Below are 12,398 nucleotides of genomic sequence, written 5' to 3' on the forward strand. Positions count from 1 at the left end.
TGGTAATGAATCACCATGAGATGGTACCAGAATTCTGCTTCAAGCCAATCTTTAAATTTAGCCAGTTAAAAAAACAAATCAAACACTAGCATCCATAGAACACTTAATTCAATCAAACATCTACCATGTTCAAGGCATTGGTATTTATCAGAGTTCTTAAGCTTTTCATAGCTATTTTTCTTTTTTAAAAAATCCTTACCTCCTGTCTTAGAATTGATTCTAAGTAGTAGTTCTAAGGAAGAAATGTGGGAAGGACTCGGCAATTGGGGTTAAGTGACTGGCCCAGGGTCACACAACTAGGAAGCACTGTGTTGGGGACATAAGGATGAAAAATGGGAAAAAGCCCCATTCTGCCCTCAAGGTAAATACAGTCTACTAGAGGTGAATACAACATGTACACATGCAGAGAGGATACAAACTATTGTGTGATGAGACAAAAGACCCACCCTCTAGGAAAATCTGAGAAGGAAGAAGACATTTTCATTTGGAAAAATCAGGCAAGCCTTCATGATGAATCCTAAAGATGAACAATGCAAAACAGGTGGAAGAGAAAGGTTCCCACTGGAGAACTGCTAGTCGTCCCATTTTACTGAAAAATGAAATGAAATTTTTACAATGTGCTTGAAGAACAGTGATGTAGATTAGAAGAAGGCTAGAAAGTCGATTGGAGTCAGAATGTAGAAGGCATTTTATCGTTTCAGCGTCAGGGAGCTACTCCTGGTTTCTGAACAGAGGAATGGCATGATTGGGATGGTATAGTAGGAAGATTATTTTGGCAGTTTTGTGAAGGATGGAGAAAAGAGGGATATATTCAAGTGAATTATGTAAGTCAGAATATTTAGGTTGCTCTTCCCACTGAGTGGGGGTAAATCACTTAGATTTTCTGAGTCTCAGTTTTTTTTTTAATCTAAAAAATGGACATCATAATAATTATCTTGTCTACCTCACATAGCTGCTGTTAATCAAATGTATTATGTACATGAAAGTACTCTGAAAGCTACAAAGTGCTATATAAGATGTGAGACGACACAATAATGAGGAACCTTGAAAAATTGAGCATTGACAAGAGATGTAACATAGCTTATTTATAATTATCACTGCCAACCTGCTGCTTTCACCACAGACCAGAGGGAAGAGTAATGGCCAAAATGTTTATGTGAATGAATACAGTTGGGTACAGAGAACTCCCAGACTTCTCATGTGTCTGCAGGATTCTCCTCAGCACAGAATGAGTATATAGCTTGGATGGAGTGGTGGCATGTAACCCACACTTACAACTGGAAGTCTGCTGGGCCTGAGCTGGCCCTGAAATTCTAGGTTATCTGTTGATTCTTGGAATCCTCCAAAGATTTGGTTCTGTTTTTTTGTGTGTGAGGGGGTGGTCTTTAAGCAAATCTGGATTGAACTAGACTCCCTAGAATCCTTGTGGAATAGACTAAAAGTCCTGGGGGCAAGGATCTACTCACTAGGTCCTTATTTAGACCAAGAGCTAGAATGGAATTAAATATATACATATATATATATTTTAATGCTTACCTTCTGTTTTAGAATTAATACTGTGTATTGGTTCCAAGGCAGAAGAGTGACAACAGGGATTAAGTGACTTGCTCAAGGTCACACAGCTAGGAAGTGTCTGAGGCCACATTTGAACCCAGGACCTCCCATCTCTAGGTTTGGCTCTCAATCCACTGAGTCACCTAGCTGCTCCAGAATGATATCATTTTGATATTGATCTGTTCCTCAGGACATGGGCTTGGTGGGGATGGGGTTCCCCTTGCTCCCAGCTGGTGCTAGGCTCTTGAGTATATGGAGGTTACTGCTATAATGCTATGATTAGTACAAGTGAAAGACCAGTGGGACCCCAGATATGTCACAGGGACCCTACACCCCTCCTTTCCCCTTGAGGCTGATGGTCAATGGTAACCAAGAAACAGAGAAATTAGATGACTCATTCAAAGGAACTACAAGAAAAGAGTAAAGCCATGTGTGGAGCCAAGGATAACCAACATGGTCCTTTGTTAATGCCTGTTCAAAAATAGCTCTCCAATTGTGTTTAATACAGCAAGAATTTCTACCTAATAGTCATTGTACTATGGCAGAAAAGAGCATAATGTATTATTGGAATAACATTTTCAAAGCTGGTTATACCCTGTAAGCAAAGACCCAACAATGAGGCAACTTCTTCCAGCAGGCACTGGGGGCAACTGAGTGGCTCAGTGGATTGAAAGTCAGGGCTAGAGATGGGAGGTCCTGGGTTCAAATCTGTCCTCAGATATTTTCTGTGTGACCCTGGACAAGTTACTTAACCCCCATTGCCTAGCCCTTACCACTCTCCTGTCTTGGAACAAATACATGGTAGTGATTCTAAGACAGAAAAAGTCAGCAGGAAGACCAAACCATACTTTACTCTTCAACGGCTAGTTTTCATAAAGGTTCATACCTTTTTGTTTCTTCTAAAACATCACTTTTGCTATTCTTCGGCAGCAAGTCATTGTTTTCTTCCTCCAAGAGTTGTCTTTGCCTTTTTTCTTCCTCTTTACTGTCCTCTGATTCCATCTTATTCTAGAAAATGAAAGGAGGCTAAGGGCAACCTGAAAAGAGGAGCTTTAAATCACACTTTTCAGGGCTTGCCACTCCCCGCCTCCCACCAAGAGTTAAAAGATAAATTATTATTTATTCATGAATCCTATGATTCAAAGAATTTCAAAGTTATTAGATATCTCCAAGTCTCAATGAACTGTAACTGCACTATTCCCTGTCAGTGGCACCAATGTTTAATTCAGTCCTCTCAAAAGTTAAAATGAAAATGATTGTGCCAAAAACAAAAAATGAAAATAAAACAAGAAGAAGGGAGATAGGTTCCATGACTGGTCACCTCGGCCCTAAAACGATTTCATGTTCCAGAGGCATCAAGATTCAGATTACAGATCATCTAGTTCTTTGAAGCTTCCCCATCCATTCCTTTGGGAATAGGTACTAGGAACAAAGGCTAGCTCTTTCTTTGGCCTCCTATGATGCACTCAAACATTAGGAAGATCAAGGATTTCAAGAATGGGGATGGAATCCCCTTGGGACTGCACTTGTGGTTGTCATGCCCTTCGCTACCATCAAAATCCCAAATACTCCTGTAACACCTGAGTGACATGAATATTTCTTTATTACTACTGGCCTTTGCATGGTCTATCAGGATTCTGTACTGAGAATATAATTTCAGTTAATCTGAGTGGGAGACAATATTAATTCCTTCCACCTGAAAATTATTTTATAGAGATAGGCAGCATGATCGAGTGGAAAGATCACCAATCTGAAGCTGGAAGACCTGAGTTTCAATTTCAGATATTGCCTTCATGTCCTCGAATTATAAAATGAGAAGACCTCAAGTCTCTAATCAAGTCTCTTATTCAAGCTATGAACCAAGCTGTAAAGTGAGTATATTACTAATGGCATCATCTAGCTCATGGGGTTGGTGGAAGGAAGGTAGTTTATAAGTCTTAAAGCAGTATGTAAATGGGAGTTTGATGATATTATTGCTTCTGGCCATGGCTCTGACTTTTGTTGTTCAGTTGTGTCTGATTGTGACCCCATGGACCACAGCTATCAGCTGGGTTTTCTTGGCAAGAGTACTGGAGAGGTTGATCATTTCCTTCTCCAGTAGATCCTTCTGTCAGGCAAAAATCAGAGGTTCAGTGACTTGCCCAGGGAAACACAGCTAGGAAGTGTCAGTGGCTACATCTGAACTGAGGTCTTCCTGTCTCCAAGCCCAATGTTCTTAATCACTTAATCACAGTTGCCTCTAGTGGCTCGGACCCTGTAGTGGGAATTGCTTCCAAGGGGAAGTCTTGGTCATTCTATGGGATGACCCTCTAACTTTCCCATCAATAATCTCACCACTGGCCCATTTCCTTCCGTGACAGAGGAAGAGGTAGAAAGCTGATCAGCTGAACTTGAAGAAATTGTGAATGGAACCACAGTGTCTTCAATTATCTTGCGTTCCTAAGAATCAAAAAGGGATGAGGTTAGCTAAGGGAAAAAGTAATTCAAATGAACAAGTCAAGAGGGCACCTTTTACTAGTGAACTTTGGAAATGAGTGGCAAGAGTGATTCTTATTTAGCTTCCCAAAAGAATGCAAACAATGTAAGGTAGAGTTTATTTTAATTTTTTCAAAATGCAAATGAATTGGTATACAATTACTAAATACTCTTAGGTAATAGATTAAACCCAAAAATTTGCAAGAGAAAATTCTTTTACAAAAAGGAAATGATATAAACAATATGAGAACTAAAGATACCAGGCATAAAATGGGGCCATTGTGTCTAATATAATCTGGCATTTTGCTGCTATTTAAAAATGACACTAAAACACATATCAGCACGGTCCCAGCCAAATAATTTCTTATTAACGGAGTACCCCCAGAACCCCACCTTAATTTTATAAGGTCAAATGCCTACGTCTTAGGTCAATCATAAAAACCTAGTCTCAGCAGCCATGCACTCCACAACTAGGCAGCTTCCCCTGTTCAACGCCTGCTTTCAAGTTTGCCTGTGTTGGCAACTAGGTGATGCAGAGGATGGAGTCTTTCACTTGAGTCAGGGAGGCCAAGTTCAAATCTTGCCTCACACACTTATGTGTGACCCTTAGTAAATTACTTAATCTTTCTCTGCATCAGTTTCCTCATCTGTAAAATGGGAATGATCCTAACACTATTTCACAAAGTTGTTTTGAAGTCAAGATGAGATAATGTATATAAAATGCTCCATAAACCACAAAGCATTAAAATAATGCTCAAATGAGCTGGAGAAGGAAATGGCAAACCACTTCAGTATCCTTGCCAAGAAAACCTCAAATGGACTAAAAAGAATGAACAACAATAAGGCTTTCATATCCTCCTTCTCCTCCTCCTCCTCATTCTCATCATCCCCTTTTGCTAGCCCCTTTATCTTTCCCTTCCTTATGGATTTCTCCAACAGTATCCTGGTTCAGCTCTCCGGTGTCCACTTTCCTAGGACTGGCCACTTAAGATTGCTCTGCTTAATGTAGACCCCCATGGTACCCATTCTCTCATCCTGGCCTAAGAATATGTAGTCCCCTATAACATTGCCATGCTATTTTTCACCCCATCGTCCCCTTCAGACTGAGTTCCTTAAAGGCTTCTCTTTGTATTTCTTTGCCTTCCCAGCACTTGGATCAGATCCTTGAATGTAGTAAGTGCTCACTGACATCAGCACCAACTGCCAACTAACTTCTGATGTTGTTTTGCTGGATCCTGTGTTTGTTTTTCCCCCCCTGAACTGAGGTCAATATGGTATCTAATTAAAATGGGCTGAAGCTAAAGGATGTAGGTTTGAGTCCCAGTTCAGCTACCTCCCCACTATGTGGTCATGGATAAGTCTTTTTTTTTAAACCCTTACCTCCCATCTTGAAATCAGTACTCTGTATTGGTTCCAAGGCAGAAGAGTGGTAAGGGCTAGGCAATGGGGGCCAAATGACTTGCCCAGGGTCACATGGCTAGGAAGTGTCTGAGGCCAGATTTGAACCTAGGACCTCCCATCTCTAGGCCTGGCTCTCAATCCAATGAGCCACCTAGCTGCCCCTGGATAATCCTTTTCTAAAAGGAGATGACTGGACTAGAGAATCTCCAATAATTTTCCCTCCCTTTAAATCTAGGATCCCATATTTAATCATGCTAGTCAGCACGTGCCTATATACAGTCTTCGTAGTCCCAAGGTGAAAATAGTGGGACACATAATTCCAAATAATTTTAATAGAAAACCCAACCCAGCCAGATTAATTTATAGCTCTCCAATATGGTTTCCATTAGACTATAAGAATCATTCTTTTACTTCACCTACATAAATGGAACCAGTCTCCAATTAGATAAATTTGCTCTCATATGTGGGGGAGGCTACTACATTGACACTAAGAGTTAGAAAGCTTTAAAACTCCCATCAGGGCTCAAAACTGACTTTATTTTTAGAATATATTCTTGGAACAAATTTATTAGGATTCATTGTCTAGAGGAGAATTTACAACCAGATGCCATTCTTAGGCTTTTTTCAAAAGGGCTGCCAGTAAGTAGTCTCTTTCCTGGTGATAGACACCCATCTCCCGACCCACCAAGTTAGAAGACTGAGATTTTGCTGAATTGTGACAGCAAGCTAAGGGCACAAGTTGCTTCCCAATAGTTTTTCCTACCTCCTCATAATATCTACGTTCTTCTTCTTCTACCTCCTTTTGTGCCTTCTCCCATTCTTCTTTCAGTTTGTCCTGTTCCTTCTGGTATCTCTCCTGTGATGGAATATTTCAGTAAATTAGACTGAATTGAGCATCACTGGGAGTCATAAAACAGACCAACAACCCCATTCTCTGCTGATAATATGTTGCAGAAGTTACTTCTTACTGGAATGTGTATAGCTAGAATTATCTTGAATCCCGAAAACTACATTACCCAAATTTCCTTTCTGTATTACCCACAATTCCTTTTGCCTTTCGTACAGGTGCATTGCTACAATGCCTGTATATAGTTGTGGTTTCTCTGCCCTTGTGCTCTCTCTTCAAGGTGAGTGGCTTGAGTAAGCACTGCTTGTTTTCTCTTGCTCTCTAGTTAAGCATTAATAAATCTTTATAAATATTATACTTTGGAGATATTGAATATTAATTTTAAAATCTACAAATGCTATGAGTTGATGGGATAATATGCAAAAAAGTACAGAAGATAATGCTTTTGAAATTCAGTGTTCATAAAGGGGGGGCGAAGGGGAAAGTAAAAACAAGAATCATGTAACCATGGAAAATGTTTCTAAAAAAATAAAATATTAAATAAATTAAAAAAAGAAAAAAAGAAATTCAATATTCATTTCCTATGAGAGGATAGAGAAGAAATTAATCCAAAGGTTGGAAGGCATGATATTTCCAGGGCTGGTTCCTGAATGCCCATTAATCCAAATAATAGGCATTTAACAAGTAGGATTCATGTGAGCTTCCTTATTAAAGACTACCCAACTTTTTTTTTAATTAGAAGAAAAGTGGAACAGTGGAGTTTTTTCTAAACAGAACATTTTTTCACCAGAACCTGGACTGAGACCATTTCACAAAAATTTTCACTCATCTGTTTGGAAACTGATTTCTATTGCTCTCTTGGCTGGAAATTGATTAGTGACCAAGGAGAAGAGATTCAATCAGTTATTAATAGGATGAGGACCTGGTTTGACCACGAAATGTTAATATATGGATTTCCTCACTGGTTCTTCTAAATATGAAATGATGTATAGCGATATCTGTGATGATAAAATGTCAGACTGGTCAACTGATAAGACTATGATCTTACCCTTAGAGATTTTACTCTGAGAGGCATCAAGATATAATGTATACAGATTTGGATTTGGAATCAGAAAGAATTTAATTTAAATTCTACCTTGGACACTCACTGGCTTTGTGACTATAGACAAGTCACTGAATCTCACTAGGACTGAGTTTCCTCATCTGTAAAACAAAGGGCTTGAGGTCCATTCTAGCTTTAAATCTATGATTTTATGACTTTTCAGGCCCAGATTAAAAACTACTGAGTGGAAGAGAAAGAAAATGAAAAGCAGAATTAAAAAACCAAACAGAACATCTGATAAACAAAACCCAGCCATACCTGAAGCAAACGTTCTTGCTCAAGTTGCCATTTCTCCTGCCGGCGGCGCTCCTCCTCTGGATCCCATGCCCAAAAGTTGGAACGCTTAGAAAAAGAAAACCATAATCAGAATCCAGCAATATATCTCAAGAGCAGTCAGGGCCAAATGCACACAATTAAGCTTTAGTCTAACACCCAAGTAAAAATGCTGAAGCTTAAGTTTTTAACATTTCTAAAGGCCTTTCCTGGTTGGTTAAAAGCTTTTGTGTTTTGCCCCACTTTGGTTTTCTTCCAAGATGCAGGCTGGATTCAATGCACCTTTTATGAGTTAATGAATGCATAGAGTAATTAGCTCTTGGCACGAAATGGCCTTCGCTTCATCCCCCATAGGAATGACATTTAAAATCTGTTAATATTTCTGGACATAGGATGTACATTCAGAACACAGATCCCAGGTCAGGTCACACATATCAGACCAATCTTATCTGCTGTCTATAAATACAGTAACACAAAAGAAACACAGCATATAACTAAAATTTTGCTAAACTCAGCAGAGAAATTTTTACTGGCTGGTCATGGAGTGAGTTGAGTTAATCTATGTGGAATTTGAGTGGGAACTTTGGCATGAATAAGTCATGTCAAGTTCTTGGGAGAGGGAGAGGGAGAGGGAGAGGGGGAGAGAGAGAGATAGAGAGAGATAGAGAGAGAGAGAGAGAGAGAGAGAGAGAGAGAGAGAGAGAGAGAGAAAGAGAGAGAGAGAAAACAGTGAATGAGTGAGCCTATAAGAAAGAAAGAAGATGATGAATACAAGAAAAGACTGGCCATTCTGGAAGGACAACTAAACCCTCCTCAAAGAGGGAGCAATAAAAAGAACCATAAAAACATCACCAGGATTGATCTTTGATCACTTATTTGAAATACATTTATGTAGAAGCTATCATATAGAAAAGCACTGTGTTCGGCACTATGATTAATATAAAAATGAATAAGATATGGTTCCTGGTCTCTAGGAACTTACAGTCTAGTAAAAGTGATAAACATGCAAACAGATCACTACGATAAAAGCTAACATGTGATAGATGCCATGAGTGGCAGAAAAAATGTGCTATATGATTTCAGAGGAAACAAAGCTTATCTTTTAGAAAGTATTTTAAAACTAGTTGTGTCTAAATCTGTTAAAATACTTATTATCTTCTATTCAAGTGGGAAGACCATTCTCTATTCAAGTGGTACCATTTAAAAAAAACAAAAGTACATTAGAGGAGTGGAACCAATATGGTGGATTAGGGACAGCTACTCAGGCTGAACCATCCCAACATTCCTCTAGAAATGATTTAAAATAATGCCTCAAATGAAACTTTGGAGTGGCAGAGTCCATAAAAGCTAGGGATGAGATATTTTTTTTTGGTTCAAAATAACTTAAGAGGCTGGCAGAAGTCTATGATAGTGGGATGAAGGCCTGTTGGGGATCCCTGTCCATACACATTGCAGCAGCAATAGTGGAAACAGTTGCAGCTTTGGAAACTCTCTGCTCAGAGAGGGTAAAGAGGTTAGATCACTGGTCCGAAAGAGATTGGCAACTCTATTGCTTATATATAGTTCTGGGTTATGCTTTCAAGGCACAGAGGAATGCTGGTGGTTGGTCACAAGAGTTCAAAGGCCTAGCACTAACACTTATGGCTTCAGGGGAACAGAGGTTCTTGCTGTGTAAAGATGAGGGCATAGTCCAGGAGAGCAGTAACCACACCTCTCCCAAGATTCATACAACCTTAGAAGCACCAGAAACTTGCAGATCCTCAGAATTAGTTCTGAAAACAGCAGCATGAAAAAGTCAAAGGTTGGGAGAGTACTTTTACTCTCCTACCTAGGTGAACACAGTCCAACTTTAACATTAAATCCAAAGTCAAGAATTAGGCTGGAAAAATGAACAAACAACAACAAATTGACCATAAACAGCTATTATAGTGGCAGTGAAGACCATGACATAAACTCAGAAGAAGACAACAATGTGAAAATAGCTATAAACAAAGCCTCAAGGAATAATGCTAATTAGAGCTAATGTCAGCAAGAATTCATGAATTAAAGGAGGGGATAGAGTGGTAGAGAAGAAATTAGGAAAAGAAATGAGAGTGATTCAACAAAATTATGAAAAAAAATTAATAGCTTAGTAAGAGAAATACAAAAATTCTGAAGAAAATAACATCTTAAAAATCAAAATTGGCAAAATGGTAAAAGAGGCACAAAAATACACTGAAAAGAACTTCTTAAAAAGCAGAAATTACCAAATGGAAAAGGAGGTACAAAATCTCACTGAAGAAATCGATTTCATAAATATTATAATTGGACAAATGGAAGCAAATGACTTCATGAAACATCAAGAAACAATAAAACAAAGAAAAAAGAATGAAAAAATAGAAGAAAATGTGAAATATCTCATTTTGGAAAATAAATCAAATGGAGATAATTTAAGAATTATTAGTCTATCTAAAAACTATGATCAAAGAAAGAGCCTAGACATCATATTTCAAGAAATTATCAAGGAAAACAGCCCTCGTGTATTAGATACAGATGGTAAAATAGAAATTGAAACAATCCACACATCATCTCCTGAAAGAAATCCCAAAATGAAAACTCACAGGAATATTATAGACAAATTTCAAATCTTCTGTAGCAAAGAAGTAATACTTCAAGTAACCAGAAAGAAACAATTTGAATACCATGGAGCCATAGTTGATATCATACAAGTGGCATCTATGTTAAAGGAGAAAGGGAATTGGAATGTGATATTCCAGAAGGCAAAAGAGTGACTTACCCATCAAAAATGAGTCTAATCCTTCAGGGTAAAAAAATGGACATCTAGAGGTCTTTTAAGCATTTCTGATGAAAAGACTAGAGCTGAATGGAAAATCTGACACTCAAACAGAAGACTCAAGAGAAGCATAAAAATATAAACATTAGAGTAATCATAAGGGATTTAATAAAGTTCATTTCTGTACATTCCTTTATGGGAAGATGATACCTGTAACTCCTAAGAACTTTATCATTATTAAGACAGCTAAAAGGTGTTTTATATAGACGAAGAGAGTATGGGTGTGAATTGTGTTGGAATGATCTCTGGTGGGGGGAGAAGGATATGTTAGGAGAAGGGGGAAGGGAGAAGTAGAATCAGGAAAATTTTCTCACATAAAAGAGGTACACAAGCAAGATCTTTTATGATGGAGTGGAGAGGTAACAGGCAATGCTTGAACCTCATTCAAATAAGAATTGCCTCAGTGCTTGAACCTCACTCTCATAGGAAGAATACACATACCCCCCCACCCCACAGGTGTGTATAAAAATGTAACTTATCCAATAAGGGAAATAGGAGGAGAAGAGGAGGAGAGAAAGGGGTGGGGATGATAAACAGGAAGATGGATTGAGGGAGGCAGTGGTTAGAGGCAAAATAGATTTTTTTGAGGAGACAGGATAAAAAGAGAGGAAGAAACAGAAAAAAACAGGATAAAAAGAAGTGCACAATTAGTAATCATAACTTTGAATATGAATGGGATGAGCTCACCCATGAAATGGAAGCAGATAGCAGACTGGATTAGAAACTAGAATCCAACAATATGTTATTACAATAGATACACTTGAAACAGAAAGACACACAAAGGGTTAAAATAAAGGCCTGGAGCAGAATCTAATATGTTTCAGCTGAAGTAAAAAAGAGCAGGAAGTGCAATCATGATATCAAAGAGAAAGCAAAAATAGACCTGATTAAAAGAGATAATGAGGGAAGCTACATTATGCTAAAAGGTACCATAGATAATGAAGTAATATCAAAAAAGTGTTTACAGCAAGTTTCTCTGATGAAAGCCTCATTTCCCAAATGTATACTAAATATGACCATATCACATTTATAAAAATAAGAGCTATTCCACAACTGATAAATGATCAAAGGATAAATGATGAGAGAGTTGAGAGAGAGAGAGAGAGAGAGAGAGAGAGACAGAGAGAGAGAGAGAGAGAGAGACAGAGAGAGACAGAGAGACAGAGAGACAGAGAGACAGAGACAGAGACAGAGACAGAGAATGAGAATTAGTTTAAGTCCTTGAAATATTTTTTTCAGCCTCATGATGGATCTTGATATACTGGCCTGATTCCCTGAAATCTCAATACACAGATGGTCAAGTGCAGAAAACTGAGGCCTAGAGAAACTAAGTGGATTGTTCAGAGCTAGAAAGTATCAGAGGTGGGAATGAATTTAGCTTCCCTGATATAAAATCTGACACACTTTCAATAATGTCAAGCTACCTTTTCATGATGAAACTTCCACATCTTTAACACTAATATGGAAGTATTTTTCTTATTCAAAAAGATATTTTGAATGTGTGATTGAATAAGTTTGTACCTTTTTTTGTTTTAATCTTGGCTCTCCTTTTCATATTTATTAATAGGTCACTTTATATTTTATGAACATTAATTGAAATACATGAGTTATCTTTTTAAGATACAATGACAATATTATATAATGATGAAAAACCTGCCATACTAAGTCTTCTAGCAATATAATTTCACCATCCTGAAAAATTCTTTTCCTTCCTTCGTTCCTTCTTTTGTTCCTTCATTCCTTCCTAACTTCCTTCCTTCCTTCATCCTTTGTTCCTTCCTTTGTTCCTTTGTTCCTTCCTTCGTTCCTTCCTAACTTCCTTCCTTTCTTCCTTCCTTCCTTCCTTCCTTCCTTCCTTCCTTCCTTCCTTCCTTCCTTCCTTCCTTCCTTCCTTCCTTCCTTCCTTCCTTTTG

The 12,398-nt window shown here is 38.2% G+C and overlaps 1 protein-coding gene across 1 annotated transcript in view; it reads right to left on the bottom strand.

Moving 5' to 3' along the window:
- LIMCH1 (LIM and calponin homology domains 1) overlaps positions 1-12,398 on the bottom strand; it is a 232,811-nt gene that overhangs the window by 15,581 nt on the left and 204,832 nt on the right. Inside the window, exons 22-26 of the mRNA XM_044681742.1 lie at positions 9,396-9,424; positions 7,638-7,721; positions 6,194-6,286; positions 3,889-3,993; positions 2,441-2,562 (exon numbers count right to left, since the gene is read on the bottom strand). Coding sequence (XP_044537677.1) covers positions 2,441-2,562; positions 3,889-3,993; positions 6,194-6,286; positions 7,638-7,721; positions 9,396-9,424 — 433 coding nt within the window. The remainder of the gene's footprint in view (positions 1-2,440; positions 2,563-3,888; positions 3,994-6,193; positions 6,287-7,637; positions 7,722-9,395; positions 9,425-12,398) is intronic.

The sequence above is a fragment of the Gracilinanus agilis genome, chromosome 6 (assembly GCF_016433145.1).
Source record: "Gracilinanus agilis isolate LMUSP501 chromosome 6, AgileGrace, whole genome shotgun sequence".
Lineage (NCBI taxonomy): Eukaryota > Metazoa > Chordata > Mammalia > Didelphimorphia > Didelphidae > Gracilinanus > Gracilinanus agilis.